Source organism: Mobula hypostoma, chromosome 24, assembly GCF_963921235.1.
Source record: "Mobula hypostoma chromosome 24, sMobHyp1.1, whole genome shotgun sequence".
In the NCBI taxonomy this organism is placed as follows: domain Eukaryota; kingdom Metazoa; phylum Chordata; class Chondrichthyes; order Myliobatiformes; family Myliobatidae; genus Mobula; species Mobula hypostoma.
In genome coordinates this window covers 19,454,693-19,472,535 of record NC_086120.1, presented here as the reverse complement: position 1 = coordinate 19,472,535, position 17,843 = coordinate 19,454,693, and the positions used below count along the sequence as shown (strand labels likewise).

General features: G+C 40.8%; 1 protein-coding gene across 1 annotated transcript in view; it reads left to right on the top strand.

Moving 5' to 3' along the window:
- wdr18 (WD repeat domain 18) overlaps positions 1 to 17,843 on the top strand; it is a 209,751-nt gene that overhangs the window by 37,324 nt on the left and 154,584 nt on the right. Inside the window, exon 4 of the mRNA XM_063032491.1 lies at positions 6,330 to 6,471. Coding sequence (XP_062888561.1) covers positions 6,330 to 6,471 — 142 coding nt within the window. The remainder of the gene's footprint in view (positions 1 to 6,329; positions 6,472 to 17,843) is intronic.

Here is a 17,843-nt window from a genome sequence, read left to right as displayed (position 1 = left end):
GGATGCAGTAGATGTTGTATATTTGGACTTTCAGAAGGCCTTTAACAAGGTGCCACACATGAGGCTGAGGATTTCCAGCATCTGCACATTTTCTCTTATTTGTGACTTTAGGCAAATAGCCTTTTCTGTTCTATTTGGTATTTTTTTTCCTCTCTTGACAGATGCTAAGAGCATGCCTGCAATCTTTATCAATGATTGCCCTTTGCTCCTGTCACTGAGCCAGTCTTAGATCCAATTTGCCATTCCTTACTGGATGTCATTGGCTTTAACATTTTTAACAAACCAGACACAATCTTCTCTTAACTTAATGCAGACTATCCCTCATTAATTGATGCCTTTCTAAATTGTGGTTTACAGGTTTCCCCTGCCATCCGAAGGTAGAGCGTTCCTGTGAAACGGTTCGTAAGCTGGAAGATTGTGAAGTGAAGAAGCAATTACTATTTATTTATATGGGAAAAATTTGTGAGCGTTCGCAGACCCAAAAATAACCTACCAAATCATGCCAAATAACACATAAAACCTAAAATAACAGTAACATATAGTAAAAGCCGGAATGATATGATAAATACACAGCCTATATAAAGCAGAAATACTTCTCTACAATCATTGCCTGCACTGTTCTCCATAGCGAAAATCTCATGCAAGCGCTCTCGGCAAAAACACGGCGCAAGCGCTCTCCAGTAACCTTTAAGCTATGAAGCTGCCAAATCATACCAAATAACACATAAAAATACACAGCCTATATAAAGTAGAAATAATGTATGTACAGTGTACTATCACTTACGGGAATCGGGAAGACAGCACTGAGTACACTGATGATGGTTTGTTAGGCTGAGTTGTCGGAGGTTGGAGTGGTGCAGTGGTCCCCAACCGCCAGGCTGCCGACCGATACCAATCCGCGAAGCATGCAGGGGTACAGCGGTAGCCGGGACGCACCCAACACGTTTTTAAGAAAAAAGCCGAAATAAACAAGCTAATTAATTAGGTGCCGCCCGGCTCGTAAATGTTGGCCCAGATCAGAGGTGACGCAGTCGGCAATGGCCTCTGATCTAGGCTGACATTTACGTGCCGGGCAGCACCTAATTAATTAGCTTGTTTATTTCTGCTTTTTTCTTAAAGATGTGTTGGGTGCCTCCCGGCTACCGCTGCATTCTCCGCGAATCAGTATCTGTCCGCAACCCGGGGGTTGGGGTGGTGGGTCACTGAGGTGTCGTCTGTTTCCATCAGGGCAGGCAAGTCATTTTCTTCTCTGCCTGCCTGCCTCGATGTCAAAGGTCAAGGTTCGTCGTCTGCCGTGGCTGATGTAGAAGGCTTGAAAAACAACAGTTTGCTTGACTGCTAGCCTCGCGCATTTTTCTATCATACAGTTCTTTGTAAGCACTCAAACCATCTTGCAAATATGCCCTAAACTGGCGTACTCTTTCAAAATTAAAGTTGTACTTTTCTGCAATCATTGCAGCGAAAATCTCACGCAGTTGCTTCACGTTCAGTTCGCAACTGCATTTGGTTTCGATTGTTATCCTTTCCTCTTCCAGTTGCATCAGCTCTTCATCTATCGGTTCTTGGTCATGGGATGCCAAAACCTCTTCAACATCATCTTCGTCAACTTCCACAAGCCAAACTCACTTCGTCCTTGCTTTGTTCACCATGATCGAAACGCTTAATTATGTCTAGTTTTACGCTAAGAGTAACCCTCTTATGAGCTCTTTTAGGCTTTTCCGATACCTTAGAACTCATCTTGCTAACGGCTGCTCACAGGCACGTGCTTAAGCAATGCCGGCGAGAATGCAGTTCCGAATCCGGGGGAAAAGCGGCTGCTCGGGGCGCGCGCTGCCTTTTTTCGTAATGGTGAAAACACCTTCCGTTAGCGAAAACAGGGAACTAATGTAAGTCTTTCGTAACAGCGAGGTTTCGTAAAGCCAACAGTTGAAAAGCGGGGGACACCTGTATACTGTAGATTCCAATGCTTTGCAATTAGTGGGAAACAGAAAACTATTGAAGGGAAATTACTAATATGTAAAAATAGTTGAGTAATAATAGACAGGGATTTCTGCATCTGATATATTGACTCAGATTGTATTCGCATAAAAGGCTCTGGACAGAATTTTTGCAGTTTGTCCCAGATAGATTTTTGACCCAGTATGTGATAGAGTAGATAGTCTTTCAGAATGTAGTGTAGAGTGGTGATTGGTTGGATGTCATCATGATTTTAGAAATAGTGGCCATAGTTCTGTAAGTTTTAAGGCTTCCAAGAAAAAGGACAAAAATGGACTGGAAATTAAGATGCTGAATTGGGGGAAGGCTGAAAATGATAAAATGGAACTTGGCAAAACTGGGCTTGGAGCAGCAAGATTCAGATCCATTATGTAATTGCAAGGGTGAAAAGTAAGGCCACAACTCCAGGAAACCTTGAAACTCTGAAAGAGGTCTTGGACAGAAGGTAGGGAGACCTCAATAACCTTCTCTGCTTCCCTAACCACCCTCTGCAAGGCTTTTTTGACGACAGCACTGCAGCTGGAGTACCAGGTTGCGATGCAAAAGTTCAGCACACTCTCAACCATGCCTCTGTAGAACGTAATTAAGATGTTAGTGGGGAGTGATGCTTGCTTAAGCTTCCTCAGAAAGTGCAATCTCTGCTGGGCCCGTTTCACAATCCCAGCTGGGCCCGTTTCACAATCCCAGTGGTGTTCCTGGACCAGGTGAGATTGTCCGAGATCTGCACCCCAGGGAACTTGATGTTTTCCACTCTCTCCACTGTGGAGCCGCTGATGCTGAGGGGTGTGTGCTCAGGCTGAGACTGTCTGAAATCGACGGTCATCTCCTTGATTTTGGTGACATTAAGCATCAAGTTGTTATCACTGCACCAGCTCTCTAGGTGTTTGACCTCCTCCCTGTACATTGTTTCATCATTTTTGCTGATGAGCCCCACCACTGTAGTATCATCAGCAAATTTAATGATCAGTTTCTCCTTGAATCTGGCTGCACAGTCATGTGTTAGCAGTGTAAACAGCAATGGGCTAAGCACACAGCCTTGTGGGGATCCAGTGCTCAGTGATGGAGTCAGAGATGTTCCTGCCAACACGGACTGACTGTGATCTCTCTGTCAAGAATTCAGAATCCAGCTACACATGGCAGTGTTAAGGCCAAGCAGCGACAGTTTCTCCACTAGACTCTGCGGTATGATGGTATTGAATGCTGAACTGAAATCAATGTACAGGATTCTGGCATAAGTGTCCTTGTTGTCCAAGTGAGAGAGAACTGTGTGCAGTGTGGTGGATACTGCGTCCTCCGTAGAGCGATTTGGATGATATTGGATTTGATCCTGAAAAATGTGAGGTGTTGCATTTGTGGAGGACTAATAAGGTTACACAATGCATAGTCATAGTCATACTTTATTGATCCCGGGGGAAATTGGTTTTCGTTACAGTTGCACCATAAATAATAAGTAGTAATAGAACCATAAATAGTTAAATAGTGATATGTAAATTATGCCAGTAAATTATGAAATAAGTCCAGGACCAGCCTATCGGCTCAGGGTGTCTGACCCTCCAAGGGAGGAGTTGTAAAGTTTGATGGCCACAGGCAGGAATGACTTCCTATGACGCTCTGTGCTGCATCTTGGAGGAATGAGTCTCTGGCTGAATGTACTCCTGTGCCCACCCAGTACATAACGTAGTGGATGGGAGACATTGACCAAGATGGCATGCAACTTGGACAGCATCCTCTTTTCAGACACCACCGTGAGAGAGTCCAGTTCCATCCCCACAACATCACTGGCCTTACGGATGAGTTTGTTGATTCTGTTGGTGTCTGCTGCCCTCAGCCTGCTGCCCCAGCACACAACAGCAAACATGATAGCACTGGCCACCACAGACTCGTAGAACATCCTCAGCATCGTCCGGCAGTTGTTAAAGGATCTCAGCCTCCTCAGGAAATAGAGATGGCTCTGACCCTTCTTGTAGACAGCCTCAGTGTTCCTTGACCAGTCCAGTTTATTGTCAATTCGTATCCCCAGGTATTTGTAATCCTCCACCATGTCCACACTGACCCCCTGGATGGACACAGGGGTCACCTGTACCTTAGCTCTCCTCAGGTCTACCACCAGCTCCTTAGTCTTTTTCACATTAAACTGCAGATAATTCTGCTCACACCATGTGACAAAGTTTCCTACCGTAGCCCTGTACTCAACCTCATCTCCCTTGCCGATGCATCCAACTATGGCAGAGTCATCCGAAAACTTCTGAAGATGACAAGACTCTGTGCAGTAGTTGAATAGTAGGATCTTAACGACACTGAGGAGAAGATGCAAGGTGGTTTAAAAAGGCAAACATAGTATTTGCCTTGATTAACTAAGGCATAGAATATAAGAGCAAGAAGGTTGGACAGTATGAACCAGGGGTGGCTCCTGGTAAAACCTTTGTTGAAATGGGACATGCAATGCTGTCCCTCAATTCTTTAAACCCCCACCTGCAATAAAAAGATGTATAATGATTATTTTTACTGCCAAATGAAGCAACAAATGTTTTTTTTAACAACCCGAGATCTATGAAATGTTTTCACAGGAAAATTCTTGCCACCAGCTAGGCGGTTGCAAGAGCGTGTGATATTGGATGATACCTTTTGAAATCCTTGCTGATCTAGTATACACATCAGTATTTGGATAATAAATGGCTACAATGACTATACTATTTAGAAATTATGTTATTTTTCAATTACCTTCAATAATGTTTGAACAGTTTCTAAAATGCTTCAATTATTTCAATCTGTCTCTTATTATACTTTTTACGAGTCAGGTCACTCGTCTGAGTGCTACTGGTATCATGTAACCCAGTACTACCTGTCGCATGGTCGGGTGGTCAGCGACTAAACCGGCTCCCCCACCAGGCTTACCTGGTGAGGAGAGTGGCTAGACACCCTGCAGGATGAAAAACAAGACCTGTCAAAGGGCGGATGAATCCTCTCGTAGGGTCAACGGCCATCTAGCAAACACGTGCCGTGAAGTGCGGAAAGGGCATCCCTTGCGTCGAAGCTTGGTCTGGCCATTCACTGCAACAGAACTTCCCCCAGCCGTCTTGGACCCCACCATGCCGCTGGATCCGGGAGGGGATGTTGAGAGGGTGGGTCTGGACCTGTGCAACCCGCTACTCAGCTAAAATTCACTCACGCACACGTTGTTCATTTCTGAGGAGTGGGGTACCGCCCCACTAACTGACTGAAAGGAACCATCATCATCCTATGGGAGGGAGGGAGGGAGGGAGGGAGAGAGAGAGAGAGGTTATACTTTTATTATTAGGAAAGCAAGGATCACTAAGTAAGAAATAGTGCTCATCCCTTTTCCTTAAAAAAACAAGTCCATAATTATTGTTAGTAATTCATTAACTATTGATAATCTGTGCTCAAAATTACCATGGCATGTGTGAGAATTTTTTTTAGAAATATCACCATTTGTACTCATGCACTTAAAAAGATTTACCACCCCTGGTGTAAAACACAAGTTAGGTCACAGCTGGAGTGCTATTTGTGACGGTGCCTGATCACCAAAATGGGAGGCTATCTGCTAATAGAATTAGAAGGACCAAGTTCCAAGTTATCATCATAACGAGTTGTCCTATTTGTCAGCATCTGAAAAATCTACGGTTTAGCAAACGGTTGACAATTGCAATTTTCCAGTCCTCCAGCTCCATGTCAGAAGCTGGTAGCAACTTCTGTTGAACTCAATCCTTCACTCTGTTAAGTATTTCTCACAGAAGGATATTCTCCTTTCATTATAGTGAACGATGAGAAGTCTTGATGAAAATTAATAGGTGTAATTGTGGAATTGTGAGTTCCTGCTGCTATAAATTTCACTGGTATCAGTTGCTGAGCATTTGGCAAAAGTTGGCGATTGTTCCTGTTTGATCCTCTTCTGATTTCAGTTTTGCACTGACTAATTTGCTTCAAATGCAGTATTCAGACTTAATTTAAAGTGGGTTGCTTGGGAATAACTTCTATGTAAATGTCGAATTTTCTTTTAAGTAAAAAGTCAAGAGACAAATTTAGATGAAGGACCAGTAGCTCACTTGATGTGATCCTTCCGGAGCACAACTGAATTATTTTGATTTTGATCTTGACTGTCTTGTCTTGGAAGTCCAATAACATTATTGAGCATTCTCTTTGTCAAGTACTTTTGTCTGTCAGAAACCATCTCCTTTCATCCCTGGGCCTATGCCATTTTGTGCTGCTGCCCTTGTATTTGTACATTTAAATTTTGTTCCTATTTTATATTGTGTTTACTGATGCTGTATAGATCAGAATAAGTTAGTGAAGTGCTAACTTTATTTTCTAATTAGTCTTTTGCAGATCAGCTATACTCGTGTTCCTGAACCCCAGTATGTCTGGTCTCGTCATACCTTGCCAGTGACAGACATACACTGTGGAGTTGGAGGTCCCCTGTCTCGTGTTGCAACAGCATCTCTTGATCAAACTGTTAAAGTGAGTTTGTTCTTTTTTAAAGCTTTAATATAATGTTATTGCTTTAGTTAAAATAAATTGAATAAAACATTCAACTGAAAAATTGTCTCTTTGAAACACAGGTGTTATTAACTTAAAATTACATCTTTCTTTTTCTGTGGTTCACAGTATGAATTTTTGTCCATCAGAATGCAGGAAACATACCAACTATTTTGTGCATGACAGGATGATACAGTTTTGACCTCTGCATATCAATCTTGCAAATGGATTTTATAACCAGAGCTGTGAGATTATGCTGATGAACACAAGATGGCACTGGTGACAAACGCGATGTTTTGCGGGCAGCTAACAAAACGAATAATAGTAACAACTTTATTTATAGAGCACTTTTTATACAAGTAATATAGTTCAAAGTGCTTTACAATGGGATACAACTTCAAGTATAAAAATAAATATAAGTATGAAAAAACATGAAAATAAAAGACAAAAAGATGGTAAGTTAAAAGCAAAGTTAAGTAGGTTTGAGCTGCTGTTTAAAAGTGCTAACTGTGTATGCATCCCTTATAGTTTTAGGTATTGGATTCCACAGCTTAGTAGTGTAGTTTTAAAAAAAGCTGTTCTGTCAACGATTTTTTGAGGGATATTGTTTCAAGGAGTTTATCTCTTTTGCCTTTGGGACTAACCAAAAGTATTTCAGTGTATTCTTCATTTAGTTACTACTAACTATTCTACTAAATATACCTTTCCTGGACCTCAATTACTGCAGTTTCAGCCAGTAATTTCCCTTTGGGAGTTGTGCTTTTGAACCATCTGGTGATCTAGTGTTTTTGCGGTATCTTGAAGTATTTGGCAAACTGTATTCTTGAGAATTCTGGTATGGCTGTGGCAACCATTGCTGGAGTAGACATCAGACAGATTGAAACTTTGGGCTGGAATGAAGTGGAGGGGCCCGAACCAAAGAGCAAAAAAAAACAATGTTTAGTCATTTAAGCACAGTGCTAGATTAAAAAGGTTAAGGTGTCGAGGCCGAACCGGAGCTCAGCTCAATTCTCCTTATCAGCCAGAATCCCCCACCTGAACCCAACCTATTGCCCACTCTTCGCACTGACACTATCGGGTGGGAGGTGCAGGAATCTAGTCCCTCGCTGCTAGGTTCGAGAGCAGTTGTTGCCTTGCAGCCATTGGCTGAACTTGCCTTGCCGCTGAACTGACTGCAACTATGGACTCACCTGTGGGGATTCAGCGGTTCATGTTCTATGTTTACTTTTTGTTGTTTGCATGATTTCTTCTTTTTTTCATATATTAAACTTTTGACCGTCTTTGTTGCGTGGGATTTTTCGTGGATTCTGTTGTGTTTCTTGGTTTTATGGCTTCCTGGAAGAAGATGAATCTCAAGGTTGTATACTTAGTGCTTTGAACTTTTGATCCTTGAATACATGATGCATTAGTTGTCACAAGAAGTGAAAGGTGACACGATGAGTAACTTCTAAACTATCAAGGATTCTGTGATGCAGAACATTTTTACTTGTGGGGAAGAGAGGAACTAGAAGCATCATGAGAAGATTGCCATCAAAAAATTAAATGGTGAATGGATGAGGAACTTCTTTAGTGAGACTACAGTGAGAAAGCAGCTGCCATAGGAAATTAAAAATCAGCCATCTAGACCTGGGAGAGAAGATTGTGCTAGTTGCTTTGATTTGGAAAGTTAGATGGAGGAGGCTTGAGAGAAGCATAGATGCCAGCACAGGGTAGTAGAATCAATTGACTTCTTTCTGTGCTGTATATTCTACATAAATGAATTTGTCTTTCCTTCATTTCTGTTTAAAATTATGCTGAGTAAACAAATAACTGCTGCTGCTCACAGAAATGTTTAAAGGTACTCAATAAGCCCTGTATGTATTTGTACCCTGCCAAGGTGTCAAAGTGGCAACTGCTTGGATTGTTAGATCAAGTCTTATTAGCTTTCTAGTTAGACTAGAAAAAGTAGCTTTGCAGTTAACTCTTACGGACTCTCAAAAGCCCCTTGTCACTGTGGATTTACTCTTTGGATTCACTAACACAGTACGAAGTTAGATCCCAGACTAATTCTTTTAACCAAGCTTTACCCTTGACTTACATTAATAATAAGATCCCATGGACATATTCCAAGAAGAGTACTTTATATCATATTTTTTATATTTTTTGAATATTTTGCAGATTTGTAAAGTCTAAATTTCAGAACTTATTTCGGAATCAAGGTTGAAATCAGCCTTTTCAAAGTTCAAAGTAAATTTATTATCGTAGTACATATAGAGCCCTGAGATTTGTTTTCTTGCAAGCATAAATAGTAATTCCAAGAAACACAGTAGAATCAATTAAAGATCATGCCCAACAGGACAGACAAAAAGCCAGTGTGCAAAACAACAAACTGTGCAAATACAAAAGAGAAAAAAAAGATAAATAAGCATTAGATATAGAGAACATGAGGTAAAGAATCCTTGAAAGTGAAGCTCAATTAAGATAAAAAGAATAAGTAAAAGTCGTAGAAAAAGTGAAATAATTGACTATGTGGAAGATGTTGCCCGAGGAATCTTTCGCTAGCGCCATCTTGATCGGAAATGTGAGTGAAGTTATTCCCTCTGGTTCAAGAGCCTGATGGTTGAGGGGTAATAACTGTTCTTGAACCTGGTGTGGGTCCTGAGACTCCTGTACATTCTTCCTGATAGTAGGAGTGTGAAGGGAACATGGCGTAGTTTGTGGGGAGTCTTTGATAATGGATGCTGCTTTCCTATGGCAGTGCAAGATGTAGGTGTGCTCATTGGTGAGGAGGGCTTAACCTGTGATGGATTGGGCTGTATCCACTACTTTCAGTATGATTTTCTGTTCAAGGGCATTGGTGTTCCCATACCAGGTGTGATGTAATGTCAGTATATTCTTCATCACCCATCTATAGAAGTTTATCAAAATTTTGGACGTCATGCAGAATCTTGGCAAACTTCTAAGGAAGTAGAGCACACTTTGGGTGAGAATGCTCATTCTGTGATATATAGTGCAAAAAGAGAGCAAAATATTGAGGTAGTGTTCATGGGTTCATGAACTGTTCAGAATTCTGACAGGAGGGGAAGTAGCTGGTTCCTAAAACATTAACTGTGTCTTCAGGCTCTTGCACCTTCTTCCTGATGGACAGTGAAGACCTTTCAAAATGGATGCTGCCTTCTTGAGGCATTGCATTTTGAAGGTGTCCTCGATGGTGGGGAGGCTAGTGCACATGATGGAGCTAGTTGAGTCTGCAACTCTCCACAGCTTTATTCGATGCTGTACAGTGGTACCTCCATACCAGACTGTCAGAATGCTCTCCACTGTACATCTGTAGAAATTTCCTACAGCCTCTGGTGACACACCAAATTTCCTCAAATTCCTAATGAAGTGTAGTTGCTGGCATCCCTTCTTCGTGATTGCATCAATGTGCTGGTGATCAGTTATACTTGTGCTTCTGTACAAAATATCCTGCATTCAGAAGGGTAAATTAATTATCTGTCTGTTTTTATCATATAAATGTTCATTGAATGAAAATTCTAGACAGAATTATCAATTATTAAATCCAATGTCTCTCCAGAAAAAAATCTGCAATATACAGCATTCATGTCCTGAATTAGTTGCCTATGAAATAGTTATGAAATGTAGTCACTTTTTATGATGTAGAAAATGTGGCTTATATGGTAAATATGGCTTATATGGTATGCCAAAATAACCGTTGGTTTCCTAATGTGTAAAATAGCAACACTATTATAGGATGTTTCATCAAAGACTTAATAGACATTTCTGTTTGTAATATGAGACATTATATTGTGAAAAGATTTTTATCACAGTTGAAGATCAGCTGGGCTAACCTTGAGAATAATTGCAATACCTTGAAATTTGATGCAATGATTATTAAAACGGGAAAGAGAAGCAAAGTTTATTTCAGGTCTGAGACACTGTCAGAACTGAGAAAGGGAAAACAAATTAGTTTTCATTAGCGGAGTTGGGGAGGGATGGTTACACTGCAAAGACCATAAGATAAAGGAGCAGAAGCAGGCTATTCGGCCCATCAAGTCTGCTCTGTCATTCAATCATGGGCTGATCCAACTCTTCCAGTCATCCCTACTTTCTTGCCTTCACCCCATAGCCTTTGATGCCCTGGCTAATCAAGAATCTATCTATCTCTGCCTTAAATACACCCAGTGACTTGGCCTCCAGAGCCACTCATGGCAACAAATTCCACAGATTTGCCACCCTCTGACTAAAGTAATTTCTCCACACCCCTGTTCTAAATGGACGTCCTTCACTCCTGAGGTTGTGCCCTCTTGTCCTAGACTCTCCTACTTTGCCATATCTAATCTGTTCAGGCCTTCTAACATTCGGAATGTTTCTATGAGATCCCCCCTCATTCTCCTGAACTCCAGGGAATACAGCCCAAGAGCTGCCAGATGTTCCTCATACAGTAACCCTTTCATTCCTGGAATCATTCTCGTGAATCTTCTCTGAACCCTCTCCAATGTCAGTATATCCTTCCTAAAATAAGGCACCCAAAACTGTACACAGTCCTCCAAGTGTTGTCTCACGAGTGCCTTGTAGAGCCTCAACAACACATCTCTGCTCCTATGAAATGAATGTCAACATTGCATTCGCCTTCTTCACCACTGACTCAACCTGGACGTTAACCTTTAGGGTATCCTGCACAAGGACCCCTAAGTCCCTTTGCATCTCTGCATTTTGAATTCTCTCCCCATCTAAATAATAGTCTGCCCATGTATTTCTTCCACCAAAGTGCATGACCATATACTTTGCAACATTGTATTTTGTTTGCCACTTCTTTGCCCATTTTCCTAAACTATCCAAGTCTCTGCAGGCTCTCTGTTTTCTCAACACTACCCGCTCCTCCACCTATCTTTGTATCATTGGCAAATTTAGCCACAAATCCATGAATCTCATAGTCTAAATCATTGACTTAAATCGTAAAAAGCAGTGGTCCCAACACTGACCCCTGTGGAACTCCACTGGTAACCAGCAGCCAGCCAGAACAGGATCCCATTATTCCTACTCTCTGTTTTCTGCCAATCAGTCAATGCTCCACCCATGCTAGTAACTTCCCTATAATTCCGTGGGCCCTTATCTTGCTAAGCACTGTCAAGGTGAATAAGGTGAATCCGAATCTCATTGTATCAGTTAGAAGCAGATTTTGCTTGAATTATTCTAACTCTTGTCCTGGATTTCTCAGTATCACAGTCTTGATTCCTAAATTTAGAGATGATAGTTTAGAGTTCTATGCAAAAAATCCCAGTAATTATTTTAATTTCTCTGCCTTCTCTTCTGGCCAGAAATCTCATCTCCTTGAATAACATCCCTTCTTTTCCTCCTCATTCACTCTTCACAGTTCCTTCAAAGTTCACTACAGGTCTGCAATTCATTGTGGGATTTGATGAATATATTTATGATTTAGTAATTTCTAAAAATGTCTTTCTTACAGCAGTTTTCATTATCTCTGGATTTTCTTGTAATTTACAGCAAGTTAAGTGCCTCTTGAAGTATATTCACTAAGAATGTAGCTGCTAATTTGTGTATGGAATAGCAATATGATGGTGAATGTTATTCTTCATTGCTGTTCTTAAGAGCAATGCCTCGTGGACATTCTTATGTATCATTCAAGGAATGGCATTTCTAATGGTGGAAGAGTTCCCCACTAGTTTGCCAGCCTAGCTTTTTGTCCTCAAGTCTGTTGAGTGGGGTTTAAATGAACAGCCTTCTTTTTCCAAGGCAAAATAAGCTCTAGATAATTTCAAATCTTAATATTTCATTTTGCCCAGTTGTCATTGTGTCTGCTACATATCCCTTTTTTCTTAAAAGAAAAAGCAGTTGATACTAGCTCACTAAATCATGCAAATGAATTGGGATAAAATCTAAACTAGATAGCACAGCGAATAATGAAATTGATTTAAAAAAAAGTCTAGTTAAAAAATTTATATGGGCATATCTCCATTTTTGGAGTGTCAAAATACTTCATATTCAAGGGTTATTTCTGTAATGTAGTCATTATTGTGTAGAAAACAACAGTAGCTGGTGAAACAAAATTAATCTTTCATTTAAAGCAGGGGTTCCCAACTTGGGGTCCACAGATCCTTTGCTTAATACCATAGAATGAAAAAGGGTTGAGAAGCCATGATTTAAAGGGAGGAATGTAGACCTGAACGTACACCTTTCAGCATATTTTCCAACTTCTGTTAATGTCAGCTACAATGGCAGTTGAAGTTGCTTTTAAAATTCTCATCTGAAAGCTTGTTCCTGTGATTTCTTAGACTGCTCTTAAGAATTAAACTCGGTTAAGAGCTAGGTTATATTTTCTAAGCTCTGCAGATTTGCTGTGTTCAGTTGAGTTCAGTTTAGTTGAGTTTTTTGTTTTTACTTAACTAGGTGCAACCTGAGTATTTCCTACAAGTGATTGTCTACCCACCTTGACTCCAGACATCCTGTTGGGTTCCATGTTGATTTTCATCAAAATGTTTCTATTCATGATGTCATATGATGAATGATTCTGATGACGGCTCACTTCTTGTTTTAAGTTGATTAACTCTGTGTTATCATTGTACTTAAAGTCTGGGTATGGATGAATTACAGTTTCCTCCAGTTGGGTATGGATGAATTACAGTTTCCTCCAGTTGAGTATGAGGAAAATGAATATTGTTACTTTATTTCACATAGCACACCATCACAGCATGTGCCCTTCTCAACCTCTGCCTCTGGCTGAATCAGATTCTTAACAATATTGCTCATCTTCCTGACCCTGAGCTAAATTTCTGACTCCTTACTGCCTTCCAGTGGAAAATTGGGGTATGCTGTTAGAGCAAAGTTCAAAGTAAATTTATTATTGAGTTAGGAGATTTGAAATAATATTGACTGGATAACTAACTTTTGACAACATGTTTGAGTAGCAGTTCACATAACTGGAAGAATAATTAGAAGAATAGTTGAGGAAAAATTATTGGTAAGGATATAGGGGAAGAGCAGACAGCTGGATTAATTGCTTTAGTAGGAGCCGGGACAGATTAATTTGGGTGAAAGGCCTCTTTCCATGCTTAATTTTTTGGGGTGTTTGTGAATATTGATATTGGCCGTCATTTATTGCCTTTTCCTGAGAAAGAGTAAACGACTGCAGTGAAACATATGGAAGAGTAGATCCCTTAAGACTGCTTAGTCTGCAAATAACATGATGTTCATGGAGGTGGAAAACGTGTATGTGAGGGATGCTTTAGATCTTGTTGAGCACGATTCTGAAATATTAATACCAAAAGCAGAGTGGGAGAATACTGAAGGTTTTAGCATTCTTGAAATTCAATAGATTAGTGGACTCTAGTAAAATATATTCTAGGCTGTTATGAGACTGAGGCAGAAACCACAAAGCTGTTGTTATATTATTTGAAAATGATGAAAGTGCTAGACTGTGCAATTTATAGTCCAGACAGCCTGATGTAGGTCGTGTACACATTGAGATACAATTTAAATCAACATTTGGAAAGACATGGATTAATCAAACACAGTCACCCTACATTTGTTGTGTGAAAGATATGTCCGGTAAATTTTACAGAAATTATTTGAGCAATAAACATGAGATCTGGGAGGGTGGGGGAGAGGGGAGACAGTGCATTTAACATGATCTACGTGGATTTTTAGTAACTAGTTTCTGATCAGTCTTTCATAAGAAGCTTATAAGCCCACAAGATCCGAGGGAAAGAGGCAGTTTGCCGTAATAGTGGTGCTATTTGCAGTGGGTTACAGTAGTATGCAGTGCTAGTCTGCCTTTCTTTTTCTAGTATATAACAGTAATTTACACTTAAATGTAGGAGGCATGATGAGGGAGTTGAAGATTTGCGTGAGGAAGAAATCATATCACTGGATAGGTGGGATGGGAAGGTAACTGACACATGGAATTCATCCCAAAGGTGAATGAGGAATGCATCTGGGGTCAGCAAACAAGAGTAAGTAATGCATAGTGACTGGTGTGATATGAAGGAATAGAAAATCCTATATATGTAAATACATTCATCTGATCTAAGTGATGGAATACTTTATGGGAGCACCGTTACCAGAAAAACTGTAGTTATTCCAGAATATGTCTCACCACAACCAACTCAAGGACAGTTGAAAGGTGAGACATGAACACTTATTATCAGTGATGCCTACATCCGGAAAATGCTTTTAAAAAAATTCTGTGTCGCATTGCAGGGAGGTTTGGTGGTTAATAAAAGATATGGTGTACGACCTGGCCAAGGCATGGCTCCATCTAAAATACATTTTAGAGTTTAGATCACTTGCAGGAAGTATGTGATAGAAGAGATTCTTCAGAATGGAGCAATGTACTGTTGAAGAAAAATTGACTAGACTAAAGTTGCTTTCTTTAGAACAGAGGTGGCTAAGTAGAGATTTAGAAGTTCAATGTAAAGTTATTATTGAAGTACATATATGTCACCATATACAACCCTGAGATTAATTTTCTTTGTAAGCATACTCAATAAATCTATAATAGAATAATAACCATAACAAAATCAATGAAAGAATGTGCCAACTTGATCCAATAACCAATAAAGCTGAAAACTGAGAATAGAAAGATGGCACTGAGCTGATATGTCCACCGATGACATGGCTCAGGCTTGCTTGTTTTTTTTTCAGGTTCATGTGGGTAGTTTTGGGGACAGAGCAGGATGTTTGACAACAGGTTAGGTCTAGTGACAAAGCTGAGTGGGAGTTAGGGTCAGAGGCAGTAAATGACGAGCCTGGGCTGGAGCTGGTGTTCAGAGTCCAGGTTGGAGCACTCCTCAGTTGAAGGACAGTGATCCTGGAGTTGGCAGGCACTGAGGAGACTAGCAACCCCTAGGTCAGCGAGTCCCGGGTTGGCAGTCTGTACTCGGCGGGAGTCACATGAGGCTGTGAACCCCTAGGTCACCAGGGTCGGAGGTCTGTGCAAGTCTCCGGAAGATGAGGCCCGAAGTTCAAATCTGTGATCAGCAAGTCGTGGGGTCAATACCAGACATCAGTGATGTCTGGATGGGAAAGCTAAAGGTTGAAGTCCAGAGAATGGTGAGTACTGTGGTAGAAGCCTGAAGTCACTGAGTCTGGAGGAGAGGACTCCCGGTTAAAGATGGCGCTGCTGAAACACAGTGATGACTTGTTGATAACAAACAAAAAAAAAACTGTATTAATCGCACTTTTTTCAGATATAATGACTGTCTGTAACTTTCCTTTCAGAGTTGAGTTGTTGAACTGCCTGTGTGGCCTGGTATTTTTGTGGTGTGAACTGAAGTCTCGAAGGTGTAGTCTGGTTGTGGTGAGGCCAAATTGGAAAGATCGGGTATGGGTTGAATCGAGTCCGTGGGGCCTGGGGCCTAGAGCATTTTGAAGCAGCAGGGCTCGGGTCCGACTGCGAGGAATGACCCGAGGTTTGGACGATTTAAGCATCAGGCCAGATTAAAAATGTCAAATGAAAATGCGAGGGACAGGCCGGTTCAGCTTGCTGCTCTGCTGGGTTTACTTGTCTCTGCACTGAACTGAGGCTGTGGCTATTGCAACTAGGCTCCTCAATCGGCTGCTGTGATGACTGGCTTGGTGGCTGTGGACTCACTTTCATGAACTTTAGTTCTAAGTGTTATTTGTTTACTTTTATTGTGTGTATGGTTTTTTTTGCACATTGGGTGTTTGATGGTCTTTTTATTTAATGGTTCTATTTAGTTTCTTTGTTTTGTGGCTGCCTGTAAGGAGACAAATCTCAGATTGATAGCATATATACTTTGAACTTTTGAGTCATGAGGGCTGATAAACCTTTCCCCCCCCCCATCTCTTTCACCAGGGTTTGAGGTCAGTACAAGTCCAGAAGTTGAGGCCCAAAAGTTAAACCTGTGTTTAGCGAATCCTAACGACGATACCCAGAAGATGCCGATGTTCGAAGTTGGAGGCACGGTGCTTGAGTTTCTAGGGCTAAGGACTGCAGGTCTGAAGGCAGTCTGTCCTGGAGATGCATTCCTTTCTGTTCAAAGTGAATTAATTGATTATCAAAGAACACGTATGTCACCAGATATTACCCTGAGATTCATTTCATTTTCTTACAGGCATTCATAGATACAAAGAAGAAACACAGTACAATCAATGAAAAACCATACACGACTAAGACGGTCAAACAACCAATGTGCAAAAGACAACAAACTGTGAAAATACATTAAAGAAAAATAATAATAAACAATAAATATTAATAACAAAAGTATCAGTAACATTTAGTCCTTAGGTTGTAGGTTGTGGATCAATTAAGTGTAGGGGTGAATTAAGCTATTCTCTCTGCTTCAAGAGCCTGATGGTTGAGGGGTAATAACTGTTCCTGAACCTGGTGGTGTGGGTCTTCTGTACCTCCTTCCTGATGGCGACAGTGAGAATGGATGCGGGGGGCCTTGATGATGGATACTGCTTTCCTGTGATGCGCTCCTTATAGATATGCTCAATGGTTGTGGGGGTGGGCTTTATCTGTGATGGACTGGGCCATATCTGCTACTTTTTGTAGGTTTTCCCTTCAAGGGCATTGATGTTCCAGGCCATGTTATTTTATCATTGTTGTTATTTGTGTTTTTCTGCTGAAGGTGCTACGTTGGCATTGGAATGTGTGGTGACCCTTAGATGTGTTGGTTATTAAAGCAAACAATGTGTTTCACTCTATGTTTTGATGTACTTGTGATAAGTAAATCTGAATCTGAATAAGTCTGAATCTAGTAAATTGGGATAAGGTTTGATCACCCTTTTCACCAGTGTCAATATGGTGGGTTGAAGTGTCATTTCCTGTGGAGCGCATTTCCACAATTCTTTAATGGCATGTATCATAGTTTATTTCAGCTCTACATGCAGGACAAAACACTCACCATTGGCCATTCCTCAGTATGAATGGCTAACATCTACACACTGGTACATTGCTGTTTTAAAATATGTACGGATGAACTAGTAAATTTTATTTACTCAGAGGGGTAAGTTTTTTACTTGAAGTTGTGGATGCCTGAAATGCAGTGCCTAGTATGGTGGTAGAGGCAAGTACATTAGAGGCTTTTAAGGGACATTTGGTTAGGCACATGGTTGGAAAGAAGATGGAGGGATATGGACATGTAGGTAAGAGAGATCAGTGCTTGAGTGTTTTTGATTTGCTTTATAGCTGACATGACATTGTGGGCCGAACAGCCTGTTCTTGTGCTGTACTGTTCTAGTAGTGATCGTAATATGGTAAAATTACACTGCAATTTGAGAGGGAGAAGCTAAAGTATGATGTATCAGTATTACAGTGGACTAAAGCGAATTACAGAGGCATGAGCAAGGAGCTGACCAAAGTTGATTGGATGGGGACAGTAGCAGGG